General features: G+C 36.4%; 1 protein-coding gene across 2 annotated transcripts in view; it reads right to left on the bottom strand.

Moving 5' to 3' along the window:
- The window catches only part of PCCA (propionyl-CoA carboxylase subunit alpha), a 415,707-nt gene that overhangs the window by 176,610 nt on the left and 215,808 nt on the right, over positions 1-23,289 (bottom strand). For both annotated transcript variants that reach the window (XM_058548431.1, XM_058548432.1), the window contains exon 17: positions 11,806-11,916. In XM_058548431.1, the coding sequence (XP_058404414.1) occupies positions 11,806-11,916 (111 nt within the window). The remainder of the gene's footprint in view (positions 1-11,805; positions 11,917-23,289) is intronic.

Here is a 23,289-nt window from a genome sequence, read left to right as displayed (position 1 = left end):
ATATCAGACAATATTAGACTATTCCTATAGTCTAATAAATTCTGAATTAACTTCTAAATAAAGCAGCAATAATACTAATTTCCAAAAAATATTTATATCTGGTATTCTCATAGATTCTAAAGCATAATATAGAAACAGTAATTTCTTAAAATTACAAAATGTCCAGCTACCAAATTTCAACAAGTAATTTAATATCAATTGAAACATGAAATCTAAAAAAAAGGGAAAATTCTGGGTTTTAGCCATTTAAAGGACATTGACTACAGAATAATATTTTGAGGGGAACACTAAATTTTTTTTTACAATAGCATTAATTTCAAGTTTATTGACCAACTAGAATTCTTTAAAAATGCTAAATTAGCTCTTAGTATTTTGTCAAAGAAACACAACATTTAACAGAACATTGTTATAATATCATTAGTTTGCATTAGAAACCTTTTCAACATTCTTTAAAAAGATCACTTCAACCTCCACATAATAATTATATTTCTGAATTTCCTTCTAATTGTTTCTATGTTTTATTTTTTACAATTAAATCTTTAATCATCTGGAATTCATTTTTGTATCTGGCATAAATTAAGCATCTAACATTTTGTATATAGTAAGAGAAAAAATTCCCACACATACTAACTTCTATTTATGAGCTCCCTATTCCACATTATACACAATGATACATTTATCCATTTTTCTGTTTCATTTTCTTTCAGCAATTCCATTCTTATCCTTTATATCATACTGTTTAGATATAGTGGCTTTGCATGCAATATGTTTTAATACATAGAAGGCCAATTTTCCTCTATTATTTTTCATAATTTTCTTGGCAGTTCTCAGAAATTTATGATTACATATAACTTTTTTTTTTTTTGATGAGGAAGATCGGCCCTGAGCTAACATCCATTGCTAGTCCTCCTCTTTTTACTGAGAGACATTAGCCCTGAGCTAACATCTGTGCCCATCTTCCTCTATTTTGTATATAGGATGCCATCATAGCATGGCTTGACGAGTAGTGTGTAGGTTTGCGCCCAGGATCCGAACCTGCGAACCCTGAGCCGCCGAAGCAGAGTGCACAAACTTAACCACTACGCCACTGGGCCAGCCCGTACATATAACTTTTAAATCACTTATATAGTAAGTCTTGTGAATCTAACTGGAATTATACAAAATCCGTGTATTAATTAGGGAAAAATTGGCATTCATATACTATTTGGTCCCCCAAACAATAACTGATGTTTTTCCATGTGTTCAGATCTTATTTCTTGTGCCTTGACAAGATTCTATGGTTGTCTTCATAGAGGTTCTGTATCTTCCCTATTAAATTTTTCTCTACTATCTTAACAAGATACTACAGTATGAATAGATTGGTTTTTTTTCCATTTTCATTTCAAGCTGGCTCTTACTAACATGAGAAAGAGACACTAACTTTGCATACTTACCCTGTTGCATTCAACCACCTTGCCAAATTTGCATATTAAGTCAAGAAGTTTTTAGTAGGATCTTCTGGGTTCTTTAGGGATACCATCATATTGAAAAAAGGGAAAGATTATGTCTCTTCCTTTTAAAATATTTAAATCAACTACATTCTTTTTTCTTTTTAATCCTCCAAAACAGTGTTTAATAATAGTGGTAATTTAATAGTGGTAATTTTATAGATCTCATTTTGTTCCTGATTTTAAGGACAATGATTTTAGCATTTCATCATTGAAAGCGACGTTTATTATTAGTTTTCAGTAAGTAGTCTTTCTATCAAATTTAATTAATTCACTTTTATTTCTGTTTTACTAGAAAGGAGTTATTAGAAAAGAGTTTTATTAGAAATGGCTACTGAATTTTTATCAAATATCTTTCTACCATCTATTTTCTTGTAAGATGTCGAGTTTTGATTTTAGTCTAACTGCAATGAATACCTATTAACAGGATTTTTTTTTGACTTTGAGGTACAATTTGCATATAATAAATGCATCCATTTTAATTGTATGGTTCAATAAGTTTTGACAATTCTACACCCATATAAACAGCACAACCTACATAGAATTTTCCATCACCCAAAAATGTTCTCTTGCATCTCTTCCCAGTCAACACTCTTGCCTCCGCTCTCCCTCCCTGGCCCCAGGCAACTAGATTCTTTCCTAGTTTCATATACAGTCATGCATCACTTAACAACGGGGATACATTCTGAGAAATACGTCATTAGGCCATCTCGTCATTGTGCAAACATCATAGACTGTACTTACACAAACCTAGATGGTATAGCCTGCTACACACCTAGGCTATATGGTATAGCCTATTGCTCCTAGGCTACAAACCGATAAAGCATGTTACTGTACTGAATACTGTAGGCAACTGTAACACAATGCTAAGTATTCATGTATCCATACACAGAAAAGGTATAGTAAAAATACAGTATAAAAGATAAAAAATGGTATACCTATAGGGCACTTAGCATGAATGGAGCTTGCAGGATTGGAAGTTGCTCTGGGTGAGTGAGTAGTGAGCGAATGTGAAAGCCTAGAATATTACTGTACACTACTATAGACTTTATAAATGCTGTACGCTTAGCCTACACAAAATTTATTAAAAAATATTTTTCCTTCTTCAATAAATTAACCTTAGCCCACTATAACTTTTTTACTTTATAAACTTTTAAATTTCTTCTAATTTTTTGACTCTTCTGTAATAACACAGCTTAAAACACAAACACACTGTACAGCTATACAAAAATATTTTCTCTCTTTATATCCTTATTCTATAAGCTTTTTTCTATTTTTAAATTTTTCGTTTCTTTTTTTTACTTTTTAAACTTTTTTGTTAAAAACTAAGACACAAACACACACATTAGCCTAGGGCTACACGGCGTCAGGATCACCAATATCACTGTCTTCCACCCCTACATCTTGTCCCACTGGAAGGTCTTCAGGGGCAATAACATGCATGGAGCTGTCATCCCTATGATAACAATGCCTTCTTCTGGAACACCTCCTGAAAGACCTGTCTGAGGCTCTTTTTGAGGAGGTGTCATTCTTTTCGGAAATATGTCCCTGGTGGTTTGCTTGGTTTGTTTCTTTTTTTCATCACAGATTTGCTTGTAAGCAAATAAGGCACCATTAACATTCTTCTCTATTAATGAAAACCTTTTGGTGTTAGGGTCCATATTTCCAAACTCTTTGGAGCTTGTTGAGGTCTGCAAAAGCTTCTGTTAAAGTCTTCACTGTGAATTGTGTTGGGGGTTCTTCTTTTTCTTCTCCTGCAGTTTCCGCTTCTCTTGCCTCTTCCTCAGCTATGGATTCCTGTTCCAGTTCCAACAACTCCTCATTAGTCAGTTCCTCAGGAACCACTTCTGGGAGCTCCTCAACATCATCCTCATCCACACCCAAGTGAAAGTTGTTTGCCATCTTAACCACAGCCTTAGTGATTTTTGCAACCTCCTTATCCTTGGCAAACACTTTGAAGTCATGGACGAACCTCTTGAATGTCTTCTTCCAGATGCTGTTCATACACTCCTTGGTGACATCACCCCAAGCCCAAGCAAGGTTCTTGATGTAGTCATAGAAGTAACCCTTCCAGAATTGCATCAGTGTCTTCCTCAGTTGCAGCAATACCCTGGGCAAAGGTCCTCCTCAGATAGGCCTTAAAAGCTACTATAACTCCTTGATCCATTGGTTGGATCAAGGAGGTGGTGTTTGGAGGGAGAAACACCATTTTGATATTGGGATGAAGATCACCAGTAAAAAGAGGATGTCTAGAGCATTATCAACAATAAGCAAAATCTCGAAAGGTATGTTATTCTCCAAACAGTACTGCTCTATTTTGCTGGCAAAGCAATCCAGGAGGGCATCTTGGAAGAGAAACTGGGCCATCCACGACTTCTTAAAATTGCTCCTATAGTACACTGGTAGTGTATGCTTACTGACAAGCTTGATGGCTCTGGGGTTCTCACTGTGCCAGATCACAAAGGGTTTCAATTTGTAACCTGCAACATTGCCCCAAAGCAAGACTGTTATCCTATCCTTAAAAGCCTTGAAGCCTGGCATTGACTTGGCCTCCTTATGGATGAAAGTCCCTTCAGGCATCCATTTCCAGAATAGGGAGGTTTCATCCATATTGAATATTCGCTCTAGTAAGTAACTTTCTTCCACAATCAGCTTATCTAGAGTTTCCAAAAATTCTTCAGCTGCCTTCACATAAGCACTCCCAGACTCACCACTCAATTTCACATTATGTAATAAATAATAATTCTTTTTTTTTTATAATTTTATTTATTTATTTATTTATTTTTTTCCCCCAAAGCCCCAGTAGATAGTTGTATGTCATAGCTGCACATCCCTCTAGTTGCTGCATGTGGGACTCGGCCCCAGCATGGCCAGAGAAGCGGCGCGTCGGTGTGCGCCCGGGATCCGAACCCAGGCCGCCAGCAGCGGAGCGCGCGCACTCAACCGCCAAGCCATGGGGCCGGCCCAAATAATAATTCTTGAATCATTTAAACCACCCACAGCTGGCAGCAAATTCAACGTCATAGTCAGCTCCAGCCTTTTCTTTCAACATTGCAAACAAACTTTTTGTTTTGGCCACGATCACCACGGCGCTGAGAGGGATATGCTTCTGTGTCTGGTCTTCAAACCAGATGATCAGAAGTTTCTCCATGTCTGTTACAGGCCCTTCTCAAATTTTTATGAGTCTCATTACCGTCAATGAAGCAGAACTTTTAACAGCTTCCATCACTTTGTCCTTGTTCTTCAAGATCATAGCTATGGTGTAATGGGACATGTCTGACTGGTGAGCAATAACCATCACTGATTTTCCACCTTCGTAGTCCTTAATCACTTTTAATTTCATTTCCAGGTCAATTACTCAATGTGGCCTCTTACTGACAATATAAGCAGTTGATTTTCTACGCTAGGGGCCATGATGAATAAAATAACATGAGATTAAATCAAGCACAAAAGAAAATTATGCAATCAAGAAACGCAGTAAACACGAAATGTATGAGGCTGCTGCTGGCATAACATAGCATCCTGTTCTACAGTAAACGTTTTTTTTTTTATAGGCTGCTGCTGGCATAACATAGCATACTGTTTTACAGTAAACGTTTTTTTTTATAAGTAGAAGGAGTACACTAAAATAATGATAAAAAGCATACTATAGTCAATACATAACCCATAACATAGTTATGGGTTATGGGTAACATAGTTGTTTATTATCATTATCAAGTATTATATACTGTACATAATTGTACTACTATACTTTTATATGACTGGCAGCACCAGTCTATAGCAGCATCACCACAAACACATGAGCAATGTGTTGTGCTATGACATAATGATGGCTACAATGTCACTAGGCAATAGGAATTTTTCAGCTCCATAATCTTATGGGACCACCTTTGTATATGCAATCTAATGTTGACCAAAACGTCATTATACAACACATGACTGTTAATGGAACCAGTAGTAAGTATTCCTTTGTGTCTGGCTTCTTTTGCATTTAATATTTTTGAGACTCATCCATGTTGTTGAATGAATCAGTAATTTGTTCCATCTAATGTTGAGTAGTATTCCATAGCATGGATACACCACAATTTGTTTAGCCATTGAGGGCTTTCAAAGTAAGGGAGAAGATCTGATTTGGTTCTGAAAGTTAACTCTGGCTGCTGAATCAAGAATGAATTTAAATGTGCAATGGTGACAGTAAGAAGGCCACTGAGAAGGCTGTCTGAGTCTAGGCAAGAGTATGGCAGCTCGGGCTAGGTTGCAGTGTGCTAGTTTGGTGTTGAGTCAGACAGGCCTGCATTCAATTCCCGCTCTAGGTGAATAAGCTAAGGCAAGTACACTTCATTCATGTTTCTGAGCAGGTTCTCATCTGTAAAACCCTGCAGAGTCACTCTGAGGGGAGTTGAGAATGCACGCTGCCTGCTAACTCAGTGGAATGTAAGGCCCATGAGGTCAGCAAGTTCTTTTGCTTACTGATAAATCCTGAGCACCTAGAACTTTGGGACATAGACAAAGTATATTTAAATACTTTTAAATTTTTCTGATTCCTTTGTCAAGTGTCAATGTAAACTAAGAGAGCAATACAATTTTTTTTTAATTTTTTGTTTATTGCAGTAACACTGGTTTATAACATTGTATAAATTTCAGGTGTACATCATTATACTTCTATTTCTGCATAGATTACATCATGTTCACCACGAGAGCACTACAATTTGACACTTGTTTGTCGCCTCTCTGCCAACCCTGATTGAGAAGACTCCTAGCATGATTATGGGAGTCTATGGGCTAGGACCAGTGAGAAGGTAGCAAGATTGAGAACCTCCAGCCTCCACAGGACTGACGCAGCCTCAAGCACTGTAGCAGCTGAAGTCTTCAACAGGAGCAGGTCGCTCCTACTTAGAAGTAGACCCTGAGCTCAGGTGGAGTTCTAAGATTTTCTCAAACCCAGCTCTTGACGTTCAGAGCATTAAAGCTTAAAACCTCCATTGCAATGTCAATGAGTCAAGGAGCAACTGGCTCTCTGGTAAAGACATGGCTGGAAAATGGTGCAGCTCTTGGTTTAAAAAGCCTTTGGCTGTTTGGAATAACTTTACCTCTAGAGCCAAGACCACTACCTTTGACCTAATAGGTTCAGCAAATATTTGTGACTGAAAGGAGAAAAACTTTCTCCTCACAATTAACCCTCATCTTCTTAAACTTTTGGAGGGACAACTTCAAACAAAAGCCCCAAACCCTAAACAATGTTTACGGTCTCCACTCCTTGCCCATTAAGCCAGCAGTTACTGGAGGTCAAAACCATGCAGCAGCACCTTTGTGATATACCTCTGCAAGCCTCATGCTATTATCCATCCTCACACGCATGACCCAGTTTTTAAGAAGCCTGATCTGTGTTCTCTTAAATGGTTTTTTGTTCTAGCATGTGTGTGTTGTTTTTTTTTTTTTTGTGAGGAAGATCAGCCCTGAGCTAACATCCATGCTAATCCTCCTCTTTTTGCTGAGGAAGACCAGCTCTGAGCTAACATCTATTGCCAATCCTTCTCCTTTTTTTTCCCCCCAAAAGCCCCAGTAGATAGTTGTATGTCATAGTTGCACATCCTTCTAGTTGCTGTATGTGGGACGCCACCTCAGCATGGCCAGAGAAGCGGTGCATCAGTGCATGCCCGGGATCCGAACCTGGGCCGCCAGTAGCAGAGCGCGCGCACTTAACCGCTAAGCCACGGGGCCAGCCCCCTAGCATGTGTTTTTAACACTTTTGGTCGTTCGCTTTAAATCTCGGGTTGTATTAAACAATTTTGACAGATGTCCTCATCCTAAGCTATGCGTGTCCTCTCTTTGTGGGATGCAGCTTTGCAGACCATTGGCTTCATGTATAGGGTATTCTGGATAGATCATTTTGTTGGGGGATCCTTAGGTAATCTCTCTAAGGCTGGTTAGATTTCTCAGAGAATGATATTCTACTCTTGTGCCTGAGAGTACTGGTCTGCCTGCCAGCACTCTGGGAACCAAGGAGTGAATGGGGCGTGGGGAAGGAAGTGTCACCACATGCAGTACGTCCAAGTTCACTCAATCCTCTGTCCAACTGTGTCTGGATGTCCCCTGGTGCAGTCTATTTTATTCTCTACAGAGAAGAATCTCAAAGCTTTTGCCAGGGTGGAGGAGAGAGAGTCATCCTGCTTTGAAGGGTGAAGGAGGGGATATGGAGAAAATCTTCCAGAGATTTTAGACCAATAGCCCTACCTTTGGGAATTTCCCAAGGTACTTGGAACTAACAATTACTGAGACTTCTGAAGGGTTCTACAGTGATAATGAGCTACTTCTCTGTTTTTCACATTGTCAGCTTAGGTCAACTTTCTTAGGTTGCTAAGTCAGTTAAGAATCATCTTTCAGCTTATTTACATATAAAATCTCTAGGATCTTCCCTCCACATCTCTCATCATTTCCCACATGATTTCATTCTCTTTACCTTTTTCCTACATGTTTTGACATACTTCTTCTTCTTATTTCTTTGGATCACTATAATTTGGTTCTTAGCAGTGACCATCCTATCTTTCATTTTGCTGAAACGTTTTATTTCTAAAACTCACAATTTTTAGTTCATTAAAGTCTTTCTCCTCTAATTGAATATTCTTAGGTGTTCTTACTATTTTTCAGTAAGAGTAGTCATCTGCCTCTCATACCAGCAGTTCTAAAACTGAGCGCCGCCTGTCCGCAGGGATTCTTCTAGGTCTTCCTCCCTAGATGGGTAATTCTTTTCCTTTGTACCTTAATGGCTCTGTTTGCTATCAACAGTCAGGTCACAGGGTTAGGCAGTGGTTTGCTGGTAAATGTTTAACAACCAACTGGGGTGGGAAGGAAGGAGAAATGCCCCTATGTGCAGCATTTGCTAACTTCCTTATTGTAAATACTTTCTCCAAGACTGATTTCAAACTACCAACACTACATCAAAGAGGATGGATTAGGAAGAGATGCGCACAGTGGCTCTCTCAAGGCAGTATGGTGGCCCCAGCGCCTATGAAATAGAGTCCTTAGAGAGGTATTTTAATAGTCTAAACGCCACCTTGTCCTTTAAGTTAACTTTGATTCCCTAAATTAGAATTGGTTTCTTTTTTCTCTGCTCTTAAGATACTTTGCTTATATCTTCACTTAGCACTTATTTTATTCTGTCCTGTAGTGTAGCCTGCTCTTTGCATGTTTGTTTCTCTTGTGTGGTAAGCTCCTTCAGGGCAGGAAAAATATATTATTCATCTTTGATTTTCTTCTAGGGTCTACACCAATTATCTGCTGAATGATTTTAACGACTGAATTTTTAAAGGCAACACTTCAGTCCATATATTATATTACTACTTTTAAATGTATAGAAATACTTCACTAAATTCAATGAAAAAAAAGAGAATTATAATTAATGGTATAATTCTTGCGTTGAATCAAACTTTTATAAAAATTCTGCAACTTTTCAGAAGAGAAATATAATTCTGATAATTTCTTTTGATGGGGCTGGTGGTTGAAGTATAGCAAGGCAGCAGAGAAATAAGTCCAAATGTTTATTACAGGCCAATTAAGATAATAGTTCTTAAAATACCTTCCTCTTATTTCAGAATCAAAATATCTTCTTCCCCATTTTCCACTTATTTTTCAGAATCAAAGGAAAATAGCTTTTCAACATCAGAATCTAATAAGTTGACATGAAGAACAAATTCTTGTGTATCTTATTTTTAAATTTTAGACACAACACGTTAAAGTTCAATCTAAGAACTTTTAGCAACACTGCCTAGTCTACAATAAACTTGGGATAATAAACATACATAATAAAAAATTTTAATGCAGTTATAAAAACAAGCACTTGCCCATGAACAGTGCCTAGGATAGCTGGACAGATGGGAAGCAGATGGGTAATCCCAAAGGGGCAAAATGACCCAGTCTCAAACATATGGAGAAGATACTGGATTAACATCAGTTGCCACTTCCTGCTGTCTCTTTCAGGCACATATATCAAACAATCAAAGATGATACAGTTTAATATATCTAAGACCTGTTCTGAGGAAAAACAGGGAAGGAGAAATAATCCGAAGAAGAACAAGAGATAGTAGCCATTCAAAGAAAGAACTGACATGAAAATAATATGAGGGAATAAGAAGCAGACATTAAGAATGGCAAATATAGGTGTGTACTTTTAAAGTTCTTACAGGCAATATGACAATATATAGAATACTCTGAAAACTTTTGTGATTTATGAATTTAAATCCTAGCACAATTGATTGAGTCCTGAAACAAAAGAAGAAAAGTCAAAGTTCAATTTCTGGTTTTATTATATTACTGGTCATTTAGCCTCATCAATCTTCTTGGGCTTTGGTTTCCTCACACGCAAAATGAAGGCTGAGGTTAAAAATTGCTAAAGGCTCTTCTAACAACTTATAACAATTTAAATATTGTGTTCCTATCTTGCATAAGCCTAGGAAACAGAATTATAGTGTCTGTGTTGATAATTCCCTACCAAAAAAGAAATGTAATATATTAAGTTTATCACAGAAAACTGCAATACTAGGTTTTAAGTAAATTTCTGAGTTCTCTTGAGAATTTGAAACATTTTCAATTGCTGCTGAATGTATAGCACATAATACACAGTAATCAACTCCAATTAGAAATTAGTAATCATGTACATAGTAATCAATTCCAATCAGAAATTTTAAATGTCCCATTTTCTTCTCCATGGTCATAGAATATAATACCATATACGCATATATCCAGACATAATAAATATGCGTTATGTATATATAAATACCCATGCACACCAATATGTTTGTTCCAAAGGTTCCCTGAAGTTTTCACCTGTTGTCTCCTTCTGCCTACTGATTCATGTCATATCACCTTCACAGACACATTAGCTAGACAGACATAGAAGCATATGGAAATCCTGAGTCCACTTCACAACTTACTACAATTTTTAATTAAAACTTTAGAAAAGACAAGAAGCCAAAATGTTAGGATCAAAATAGAACTAATTGGTAATCTGGATAGATGTACAGTTAATTATATATATCCAAGGTAATCCTTTCTCATCAATACTATAAATAAGATTCTTTTCATTAATTCAACAAATATTTACTTAGTGTCTGTTATGTTTTAGTTGCTAAGGATACAATAAAAAGCAATAACATAAGTAGTTCTCGGCTCTGTGAAATCAATAGATATTAATGAAATAATCACAGAAGTATAAAACTGCAATCATGTTAAGGCTGTATTTTATATTTTTAAAAATTCAAAAGCTCAAGAAAAAGAACCTGATGATTCATTAGTCTCTTGTTTTAAGTTCCCAGAAAGAAACATTCTTCATTTCCCTTGGCACTGAAGATGAAACCCTATAACACTAAAGCTTTGAAAGAAAAATCAAATCAGTAATCTCCAGTTAGTCTTATGAAAACTCTGTATTGTAAATTCTGAGGTAAGAAATTGCTTTGTAAATGTATTCAATAGCTCAACTACATGTAGTTGACTTAAATCTATACAGAGCTCCTAAAATGACTGAGTCATTTTATATACTAAAACACTTTAAATGGATATAAAGAACACTTGAAATTTGTGAGAGAATATCTAATCTTCACATATCCCAAAGTTCATTAGAAATATATGTAGAGACTTTTCGTTTTCACCTTAATAACATTTCTATTAAGTCTCCTATAGGTCCTGTCAGTTTCTTAACATCTCATTAACCAGGTTTTCTATGCTCACTAAAGGGTTTTCTCTGTCTCTCACTTGATGAGCAATTTTTCTATTACCTGGAAACACTCACTGATAACTTTGCAGTGCTAAATTTCACATGCCATTCATTCCTTTAATAAACTCATTTTTCAGAATGAAAACCATCATTTTCTTAGAGATCTTCACTTTAATTAATAGGAATAGAATCTGGCATTCTGAAATTGTCAGTGCTAATTTTTATAAAGACATAGTTTTAATCATTAAAGAAGAGTTCCTGCATATACTCATATCAGCAGGGATACAAACCTGAATTGACTTTCAGAAACCATAAAATCAGGTAGGCTAATGCTCTGCCTATATATTTTGCTTCAAAATTGGACTCACACAACATTCCACATAGCTGAATTCCCTACTCAACAAAACTACAGATTATTACACATTCATGGGTCGCTCATGAATACTCAAAATCATGAATGTCAATGGTCTAGGATATTCTAAGTATGTTAATAAATCATGTATAATATAGGCCGGAGGCCTTAATTTCAAAATAGAAAAAGTTATACATTATAATAAAGTATAAAAAATAGTAAATTTAATATACTAAAATACTTCAATGCATACAAACCTTTAAAGCCATCAGGATATACATCAGAAAGAAATTTAGTGTTGATGTCTCCTTCTATAAAGCGTGAGTTGATTATCACCTCTCGAAGTAATGCAATATTATGTGTAACACCTAAAAATAAAATGATATCAGATTGAATCGGAGAACAATGAGTCAGTTAAAACCTAATTCTTATTATCTGGAGAAATTTATCATCAGTGTCTCATGACCTAGCAAAAACCATGCAAGATTATTCATCTCCTTGACTTCAAGTAATGACAAAAAAATATCTGAACTAGAAGTACCTATAAAACACTGAAAGTAAACAAAAGAAGCTTGTGATTGCTAAGTCAATTCAATGGGGAAATAAACGTCTTCTCAACGAATGGTAAAACTACTAGATAACCATTTGAGAAAAAACGAAAATGAACCTCAACCCTAACTTACACCATACATAAAAATTAACTCAAAGTGGATCACAAACCTAAATATAAAACCTAAAGCTATAAGACTTATAGAAGAAAATATAGGAGAAAAATCTGTTACCTTGAGGCAACAGATTCTTAGTATACAAAAACCATGAATCATAAAAAAGAATATCAATAAATTGTACTTCTTCAAAATTTAAAAGTCTGCTCTTCAAAAGATATAGTTAAGAAAATGAAATGGCAAGCCACAGATTGTGAGAAAATATTCTCAACACAGAAACAAAGAACTTTTATCTGGAATATATAAAGAATACTTATAATACAATAATAAGATGACAAACAAACCAAAAAAATACGGTAAAGATCTAAACAAACATTTCACAAAAATATACAAATTGTCAGGAAGCACAGGAAAAGATGTTCAATATCATTGTCAAAGAAATATAATGAGATATCCCCAAACACCAATTTAAGTTGCTAAAGGTTAAAAGACAGACAATACCAAGTATTGGTGAGGATGTGCTACAAATCAAAAAATCAAACTGTCACACCCTGTAGCAGGAATATAAATTGGTACATCCACTTTGGAACTGTTTGGCAGTTTCTTAAAAAGTTAAATATATACTCACCATATGATCAGACAATTCACTCCTGAGTATTTACCCAAGTTAAAATAAAAACATACGCCTATACAAACACTTATACACAAAGGTTAACAGCTTTATTTGCAAAGTCCCATCAACAGGTGAATGAATTAACAAAATGTGGTTTGTCCATACAATGGAATTCTACTCAGCAATAAAAAGAAAGGAGTTACTAAGACATGCAACGACAAGGATGCATCTCAAAATTATTATGCCAAATTAAAGAAGCAAGACCAAAAATATGCATATTGTAGGAGTCCATTAACATAAAATTTTAGAAAATGCAAATGAACCTACAGTGACAGAAAGCAGATCACATGGTTGCACTGGGACAGGATTGGAGAGTAGATGGATTGCAAACACCATGAGGAAACTTTTGGAGATGATAGAAATATTCAGTGTCTTGATTGTGGTGATGGCTTCACATATATACTATATACATATGTCAAAACTCATCAAACTGAATACTTTAAATATGAGAAGTTTCTGACATGTCAAGTATACCTCAATAATTAGAGAAGGAGGAAGAGGACAAAGAGGAGGAGGGGAAGGGGAAAGTGAAAAGGAAGGGGAAGGAAGGGAAAGAAAGAGGAAGAGAAGGAGAAGAAGAAAAAAGCTTGTGATCTAGGAGGAAAAATTGAGCCTAGTACACAACGACTACTCCAAAGTAAAGTTCAAATAGGTAACTGCGACAAGAGGAAGACAAATGGTATCAGGCGAGTTCTATGATAGAGAAAGAATTTATGAAGGAAGTATTTGACCTTGGCAATGTAGATTACAAAGATGTTAAGTAGGAATAAAAGGTAGTGTAAAGAGGCATTTCAAACGCAGGGAAAGCAGGAATTAGATTAGGTTTCAAGACGAGCAGGGCCACTAGAGCATAATACAGCTGAAGTTGAAGTAAACAGAGAGGTTTGTTAATTCCTTGCAATTTCTTTAGCCCACTTCTGTCTAGTTCTAATCTGTGCCGTTATGCTTCATAACAAACCTAGAAAGCCTGATTCTGATCTTGCCATTCAAATCTTATAGAATCCTTACCATTACAAGAATAATTATAAAGTAAGCGAAGAATCACTCAGGTTCAAGTACCAGATCTACCTCTCACTTTGGGTAAGCTATTTAACCTCCCAAAGTTTTAGTTTCCTCATTTGTCAAATGGTGATAACAACAGAACCTATTCTGTACAATTGTCAGGAGGTACAAACGAGATAATGCTTAATGCAATGCCAGGCACTCAAGAAGGTGCACTGTTATCTTTGTGCTCATTATTATCCTTTTATATAAGAATAAATATATAGCAGAAGACAATATGTAACTAATAAACATCAAACAGAAGTTGTATTGCACCCTAAGCCTCAGCACTGACCTACCTACCTAACTTCCAGTTTCATATTCTGTAAGAGCGCAGCTCCACAAATCTAAGTTTACACCTATTTCTATCTAGAGGGTATACCCATCCTATAAGGCAGGGGTCAGCAAACTATGGCCTGCAGGTCCAATCCAGCCTACCACCTATTTTTGTAAATAAAGTTTTATTGGAACACATCAGTGTTTACATATGGTTGTTTTCACGCTATAACACTATAAGTCAAGTAGTTGCAACAGAGCCTGTGTGACCCACAAAGTCTAAGATATTTATTCTCTAGCCCATTACCAAAAAAGTTTGCTGACATTTGCTTTGAGGTTTTAACAATGTTGCTATTCAGAGCAAATTAATCTGTATCTATCAACATTTATTCTACACCTACTACTCATGCGACAATTAGATCTCATAGGAAGAAAAATGAGAGCAAACAGTATGGTACCTGCTTTTGGGGAACTTTCAGTGACCAGTTATAGAATAAAAAAATTACAAGGGAAAAGGAGACTTGAAAATAGTTGATCCAGAGAGACTGAATCATTTATTTAAAGTTTAGTACAACATAAATTACAATAGTAATATATATAAAAGAAATTTTTTCTTAATATAGAAATATATTGTGACAGACAGCTGGTTTCCCTTAAAATTTGCTTTTCATTTTTTCCACAGTAATAGAGTCTTAGCTGAACAAAAGATCACCAAGACACAGACTTCCTTTTCCTGTCTATCTTATAGCTAGACACGACAAACTAATTCCTAGACAAGGGACTGTAAGTTAAAGTGATGTATCCAACTCGGGCCTCACTTACTTGGAAAAAAAAAAAAATTGGTTGGACTTTCTTTCCTTCCTCTTCCTATGGGCTTCCTGATATGGCAGTAACTCAGCTCTGGCAATGCAGATCAAGCAGAGCAACAAAATGGATGGGGTATATGTGTGTGTGTGTGTGTGTGTTTGTATGTCCTGGAATGACCACAGGACACTAACTTGCACCATCAGCATGGACCAGCAAGACTGTTAAATGAGAAGTATATAAATTTCTATGTTATTTATACTATTGTATTTAAGATTTAAGAATCTTCGTTACAGCAGGTTACCGTGTACCCTAAAGTATACATACGGGGGAGAAGGGCATACTTTTCAATATGACCTGTCTCTGAGCCAATCAATGTTAACAACTATTATTAATACATTCTTCTAGGCATTTTTCTATGCATCTCTTTATACTAGATCATAATAGCAACAATATGCAAAATTCTGAGCATTCCTGTTTCTGACTCAGAAGATATTATGTGCCTAAAACTTTATAAAAGCCAATTTTCTTTTTTTTTTTAACTGATAACTTCTTTTATTTATTTATTTTTAATTTTTTGTTTATTGCAGTAACATTGGTTTATAACATTGTAAAAATTTCAGGTGTACATCATTATACTTCTATTTCTGCATAGATTACATCATGTTCACCACCAAAATACTAATTACAACCCATCACCACACACATGTACCGAATTATCCCTTTCACCCTCCTCCCTCCCCCCTTCCCCTCTGGTAACCACCAATCCTATGTGTTTGTTTATTGTTGTTATTATCTACTACTTAATGAAGGAAATCATATGGTATTTGACCTTCTCCCTCTGACTTATTTCACTTTGCATTATACCCTCAATGTCCATCCATGTTGTCACAAATGGCTGGATTTCATCGTTTCTTATGGCTGAGTAGTATTCCATTGTGTATATATATCACATCTTCTTTATCCACTCATCCTTTGATGGGTACTTAGGTTGCTTCCAAGTCTTGGCTATTGTGAATAATGCTGCAATGAACACAGGGGTGCATGTACCTTTACAAATTGGTGTTTTCAAGTTCTTTGGATAAATACCCAGCAGTGGAATAGCTGGATCATATGGTAGTTCTATCCTTGATTTTTTTGAGGAATCTCCATACTGTTTTCCATAGTGGCTGCACCAGTTTGCACTCCCACCAGCAGTGTATGAGAGTTCCCTTCTCTCCACATCCTCTCCAACACATGTTGTTTCCTGTCTTGTTAATTATAGCCATTCTGACGGGCGTGAGGTGATATCTCATTGTAGTTTTGATTTGCATTTCCCTGATAGTTAGTGATTTTGAACATCTTTTCATGTGTCTGTTGGCCATCTGTATATCTTCTTTGGAGAAATGTCTGTTCAGGTCTTTTGCCCATTTTTTAATTGGGTTGTTAGTTTTTTTGTTGTTGAGATGCATGAGTTCTTTATATATTTTGGAGATTAAGCCCTATAAAAGCCAATTTTCAACCTATTCAAACTACCTCAAAACATTTAGAGAAAGTTCCAAAATTCAAATATTAATGCAACTTTTTAGCTATACAAATATTCCATGGAAGAAGTTATCATATATAGACAACAATCTAATAAATATGTTTCATAGCACATGTCCAGGAGAAAGGCAGTTATCCCAACCCTGTTCTGTGGGTAATGACTTACTCCATATTCAATAAGTAATGTTTCAAAGGGCTTTTGTAATTAGGTATATTTCTACAAGGAAAGTATTGGAAGGTGTAACTAACTTCTGATGATACCAATACACCCAACAGATCACTGCAGAAATGTGACATTTGCCTGAATTTTAAGTGATATTTGGACAGACGAAAATGAAGAGCAATTGAAGGCAGTGTGCTAAGATGCTTAGAAAGGCCAACTAGTTAGGCAAGAATTTAAAATCAAAGACTCCCTGAAAGAGGTCAGGCTATAAAAGGGAAATGATTCCCTTTGTCGTACATTTTACAAACAGACAAAATACAGCATTTTTGAAGAAGAAAAGGGTTATGGCTTGCCAGAGAGATTTATATGCATAGGAAATGACAGATGTGGTGTTCCAGGAAGAGGAAGTATTTGTGACTTACACAAATTTTCCTGGCTGGGAAAGAAAATAGAGAAAGACACAGAAGGACACAGAGATGAGTAATATTATGGGGGAACTTAAAGTATTTAAGAATTTTCACTCTTGTAAAAAGCAGATGGATACCACCAGGTACTTCTACGAAGAGGACTGAAAGGAGGACACCACGGCCAAAGTGCATAAGCCAAGGAGAGCACAGCGTGCCTGAAAAGCTAGACACAGGCATTCAGGGTCTGACAGCCGTGCAGAGATTTTACTTTATCTTGAGAGCAACCAGAATGGTTGAAGCAGGGTAGATATGACTAGATATGAGCATTCCAGGAGTCACTCAGGCTGATACTGTGAAAGGGACTGGGGAGGGGTAAGAGTGAAGATGGGAAAAACCATTAGCTGACAATTGCAGGAGACATGCTGAAGAACGGGAAGACCTCGGCCCACAGCTAGGGTGTCGACAACAAAAACAGAGAAAAGTAGCTGGACTTGAGAGATATTTAGGAGGCAGACAGGACTTGGTGATTTAGTGGACATCAAGAATGGGGAGATGAGTCAAGCACAACATCCAAACTTTTGGCTCTGCTACATGATAGAAGACACCATTTACAGAGAAGGAATAAGTTGAGAGGAAAAAGTCTGATTCATTTTGGGCAAGCTAAATTTGAGATACCTGTGAGATAAGACTAATGACATCCAAATGATTAGAGCTCAGGTGAGCAGGCAGGTTAGATGCATATACATCGGAATATGGAAATCATGGCAGTGGACATCCGCATGAAGGAATCCAAAACAAGGTGGGAAACAGAGTAATGCAAAACAAAAGCAGCGATATGTAAATTAATCATGTATGATAACTGAAGTTTTGGAAAAAATAAGATCCTAAAGGAGGGACTTGAAAAGAAGAAGGTTAGAAGATCAAGGTACAGCTATAATTTTACTTCCAAAAAAAGGTATTATGTACAAATTAAAAATTCAGAATGTTTCAGGGCCGACCCAGTGGCACAACGGTTAAGTGCGCACTCCACTTCGGCGGCCCAGGGTTTGCAGGTCTGGATCCCGGGAGAGCACCAACACACCACTTGTCAAGCTATAGGCTGTGGCAGTATCCCATATAAAGTAACGGAAGATGGGCACAGATGTTAGCCCACGGCCAGTCTTCCTCGGCAAAAAGAGGAGGATTGGCATCGGATGTTAGCCCAGGGCTGATCTTCTTCACAAAAAACAAAAAAAATTTCAGAATATTTCAATTTACAAGCTTTTTTATATAAATAATAAATAACTTAGAAAGGCAATCTCTCAGGATTTTTGTCCTGCCCTCCTCCAGTTAAATAAAAATAATACTGTTCCCTTTATATACTTCATATTTCCTATTTAACTTTATTGGCTTTCTTGTTACAGCCCAGTGCTGGTATAAATTTTCTCGCTCTGTGCGGCCAATGCCAAAATAGTTGGCATCAGACTCTGTCTTCAGTAAAACAGCTTTCAGAAATAGTTAATGACATTTGAACAAAAATAAGATTATTTTCTGATGCCCAGTGCTCAATTTGTGACTGATGACAACCAAAAAATTAAAATGTATGCAGTTTTACAAGATAAATGATATGTTGTATTTTTATTCCATATTCAAAGCTGAAAAAGAGATGCTGATTTTAGAAAACATAACTCAAAGAAATTATCAGCAAACATTTATTTATATGTTGGATACCAAAGAAAAGAGCCACTCAAGCACACAAATAAAGCATGAGCCTTCAAAAATCTTTCTACTTGAATAGTAAATAGAGCATGAAAATATCGACTTTTATCTTGCTAAATGATGTTTCAGGAATAAAATTAATACACAAAAGCATTTTCTCTTTAATGTTCTCTGAATGAAATATTACATTTACTATGCAAAATCAAATCATTATCTGTTTTTCTCTCCTAAGGACTCTAAGGTAAAACAATGGCTATGGCAGACCACCAAAATCTAGGTGCCTCAACTGATTGTTCCAAAAGCTCCTGTACATTAATTAGTTCTAAAGCCAAATAGGGGAATAGTCAAAAAATTATTTTATACCTAAAAGCTCAAAAGATCAGATAAATATGGGGGTGGCCCGGTGGCGCAGGCAGTTAAGTGCGTGCACTCTGCTGCGGCGGCCCAGGGTTCGCCGGTTCGGATCCCGGGCGCACACCGACGTGCCGCTTGTCAAGCCATGCTGTGGCGGCGTCCCATATAAAGTGGAGGAAGATGGGCACGGATATTGGCCTGGGGCCAGTCTTCCTCAGCAAAAAAAGAGGATTGGCAGATGTTAGCACAGGGCTGATCTTCCTCACACAAAAAAAGATCAGATAAATGAGAAAAATCATTGAACTGCTAAAAGATATCCTACATATTTGAAAGTCACCATTTGTACTTCGTTTACTTTCTTTCCATGTCCCAGGAAACACAATGCTGTTTAATCAGATCCCTGTTCAAACAATAAGCAGATAGTACTCTCTGAGACTTAGTTTATAACATCAACCATATTATTAATCACATACTCATAAAAATTATGACTCAGTTTTAGACTGGGAATTGAGGGTGACCTCTGCCAAAGTTCACGAGGTCCCATCTGTACGGGAGATCACGACCAGGCCACAAAGAGAGGACCCCTAGGAGCAGCTTTCTCCTGACTACCTGCTGCTTCCAAAACACTGGCCAGACATTAGCTGTACACACTGCCAGGATCAAACAGAGGCCAAAAGCCACTGTGTATTTCATGGGGATTCAGAAATTAACTTTCACCAAATTACATTTTTGCTCTAGAGATTCTTTATCTTAACAAAAGCTCACAATCAGCTCAGGAAAAAAAAATTCATATTTGAGCAACTAAGCAGTTATCAAACTAGACACTACAACTGTCCTTTCTGTTCTCTTCCTCATAAAACAATTTTTTAAACTCCTCTATCCTTTAGAATTAGTCAGATGAATGATATATAAGCACAAGTCACAATACATCTCTGTTTTTAGTCCTTAAATGTTAGCTTTAGGGGGAGTGGGATACATGCTCCTCTTCACCTATTTTTTAAACATTTTGGGAATGATTTCAGAATTATAGAAAATTCCCAAAAAAGTACAGTTATGGTATATCCTTTACTTACATTCTCCAAATGTTAACATCTTACCACATTTATTTGTTTTATCAGTTATTTTCTCTCTCTCTTTATTTTTATGTATACACACACAATTTTTTCCTTAAACATTAGAGGGTAAGATGCAGACAAGATGCACTTTACCTCTCAATACTTTAGCGTATATTTTTTAAAGCCAAGTTAAGTCTCTTATGTAATCACAATGCAATGACCAAATCTGAAAATTAACACTAATAACAGTATCATTATCTAAGCTAAAGACCTTATTCAAATTTCACCAATTGTCCCATTTGTGACCTCTACCACAAAAGAAAAACATTTTTTTTCTGGTCCAGCAACTAATCCAGGATCACACGTTGCATTTAGTTGTCATGTGTCCTTAGTTTCCTTTGATCTAGATAAGTTGATCCACTTTTCTGTGTTTCTTGACCTTGACACTTTTGAAGAGTACAAACCATTTATTTTCTGTCTTTTAATTTGGTTTGTCTGATGTTTCGTTGTGATTATATTCAGGTTATACATTTTTGGCAAAAATATCACAGAAATGAAGTGCTCTTTTCAGTGCATCATATAAAGAGGTGCATGATGTTGATTTGTCCCATTATTAGTGATGCTACTGTTGGTTATTTAGGAAGTTGCTAGGTTTCTCCACTTTAAAGGCACTACTTTTCCCATTGTGATTAATTAGCATCTCCTGAGGAGATACTATGACACATGCACATACCTGTTTCTCATCATGTTTTCACCCACTAATTTTAGCATCTGTCATTGATGATTCTTACCTAAACAATTTAGTGTCTGCCAAATGGTGATTTTTCTACACCTATTAGTTAAAAATCTACTGTAAGGAAGAGCTGTGCCTTCTCCCTCATTTACCTTTCTTAAATAATCTATTTATAACAGTATGAACTCATGGACTCTTACTTTATTCCATGGATTTTCATCCATTGCTGGCATTATTTATTTTGCTGCTGAAGTTTTCTCAGACTGGCCAGTGGGAGCCCCTTAAAGCTGGCTCCTGTGCCTTTTTGACATGTCATCATATTTTGAGCACTTGATTACTTTCTTACACAAGAGGCTTCAGGCCATCTTATACTCTTCCTAAAATCAGCCATTTTATCGAGGAGTAGAAGTTCCACTTATGGGAGAATGGTATTTAGAAAACAAGATCTTGGTATGCTCATTGCTATGGGTGACAACGCTTCTATGACACTCAGCAGGGCAGTGGCTCTCAATGGACAGCAATTTGCCCCCCACAGGACATATAGCAATGTCTGGAAATATTTGGTTGTCACAACCGAGGAGACGCTATTGTCATTTAGTGGTAGAAGCCAAGGATGTTGATAAACATCCTACAATGGACAAGACAGCCCTCCCACAACAAAGAATTGTCTACCCCAAGATGTCAACAGTGCTAAAGTCAAGAAACCCTGATCTAGAGAATACATATACATGTACACACATAAACACACATGCACACAATAACATATATTTATATATTTATTTTTCAATCTATGTTAAAAACCATGAGTTCACACTGATACCTCCAATTTAAATTTTACACCCTAAGATTCATTCTACTCTTATCCATTCCCACATTCTGATAGTGAGAAACTTGGCTCTTCTTATCCACATAAATACATAAATACATATATTTATTTCCTCATTTCCAGAATATACATAAACTGGTTTCAGAACTGCTAACCCATGACTTAGGAAAAACAAACCTACTAACTAGAGTTTAATATTTGTTTATACATATTTTGTCTTGGAATATCCAGTCAAAATACTGTTAAAATTTATTTAGGTCAGCTTTTATTTTCTCTTGCCTTCAGCATAATTTTATTATTCATACAGTCCTGTCCAGTTATTTGTATTCCATTTTGAATTTTTCCCCCAGAACTTGAATGGTTTTATTTATTTTGAAACATTAATATGGATCTAAAAGTCAGAATTATACAGAAATGCATAACCAAAGAAGTCTCTCCCCTTCATCCCATGTACTTTGTTTCCTATTCCCCAATAATTTCCACCAGATCCTCCCTCCACCTCCTGTAGGTACTCCATCTTACTAGTTCTGGCCTTGTGTATGTGTGTGTGTTTCCACAAATGAGCAGATATATGAATATATTCTTATTTCCCCTAGTCATCCACCAATATCTACTCTCCTTTCCTCCCTTTAATAAGAGAAATGCTATTTTCAGCTTAGTATATGGCCATCTAGATATCAACTACATTTTCCATCTTCCTAGCAGCTAGGTATGACCATGTGACTAAACGCCAAAAGGATGGGAGCAGAAATAAAGGGTGCTTTCTAGGTTGTGCCCTGGAAAAAAATAGGAGTGAACTCCCCTGTCCCTGCCACTTTCCTGCTGAGGCTCAACGATGGGCATGAAAGTAGCCACTTTGGGCCACTTTGGGCCCCAAAATGAAAACCATCTGCTGTGAATGCAAGAGTCATGCTACCAGCCCTTGACAACCTCCTTTCTGGACTATTACATGGGAAAAAAATTAAACTGTATCTTTCTTAGGTCACTGTATTTTTGATTCTCTGTTATAACTGCTGAAACTATAGCCTACCTATTAAGGTCCACAGGTGGAGAGAGGATGGTGCATCCCAGGAAATGAAAACAGTGAAGCAGGAAAAAAGAGGGCAAGAGAGCAAATGGTGTAAATGAGACTGTAGAGTCTACGCAAAGGCAATGGGAAGACGCTAAAGAGTTTTCAACAAGGAAGTGATAATTGGGTTTGTACTTTAAAAAGTTTATTCTGTCAATACTGAAGAATGGATTGGTGCAGGTAAAGAGTATTTATAAAGAACTGATTCAGGAAGCTATTGCACTAGCTCACAACATACAAACTGGTAGCATGGGACATCAGGGCCAAAGAAAAGTAAATAGAATCAGAAGTTATTTAGACAAAGTATACAGATCCAGCCCCCTCAGAATGCCTTTTTTTTATTGAGGTAACATTGGTTTATAACATTATATAAATTTCAGGTGTACATCATTATATTACAACTTCTGTATACACTACATCATGTTCACCACCAGAAGTCTAGTTGCCATCTGT

Source organism: Diceros bicornis, chromosome 9 (assembly GCF_020826845.1).
Source record: "Diceros bicornis minor isolate mBicDic1 chromosome 9, mDicBic1.mat.cur, whole genome shotgun sequence".
NCBI lineage: Eukaryota > Metazoa > Chordata > Mammalia > Perissodactyla > Rhinocerotidae > Diceros > Diceros bicornis.
This window is presented reverse-complemented; position numbering and strand designations above follow the sequence as displayed.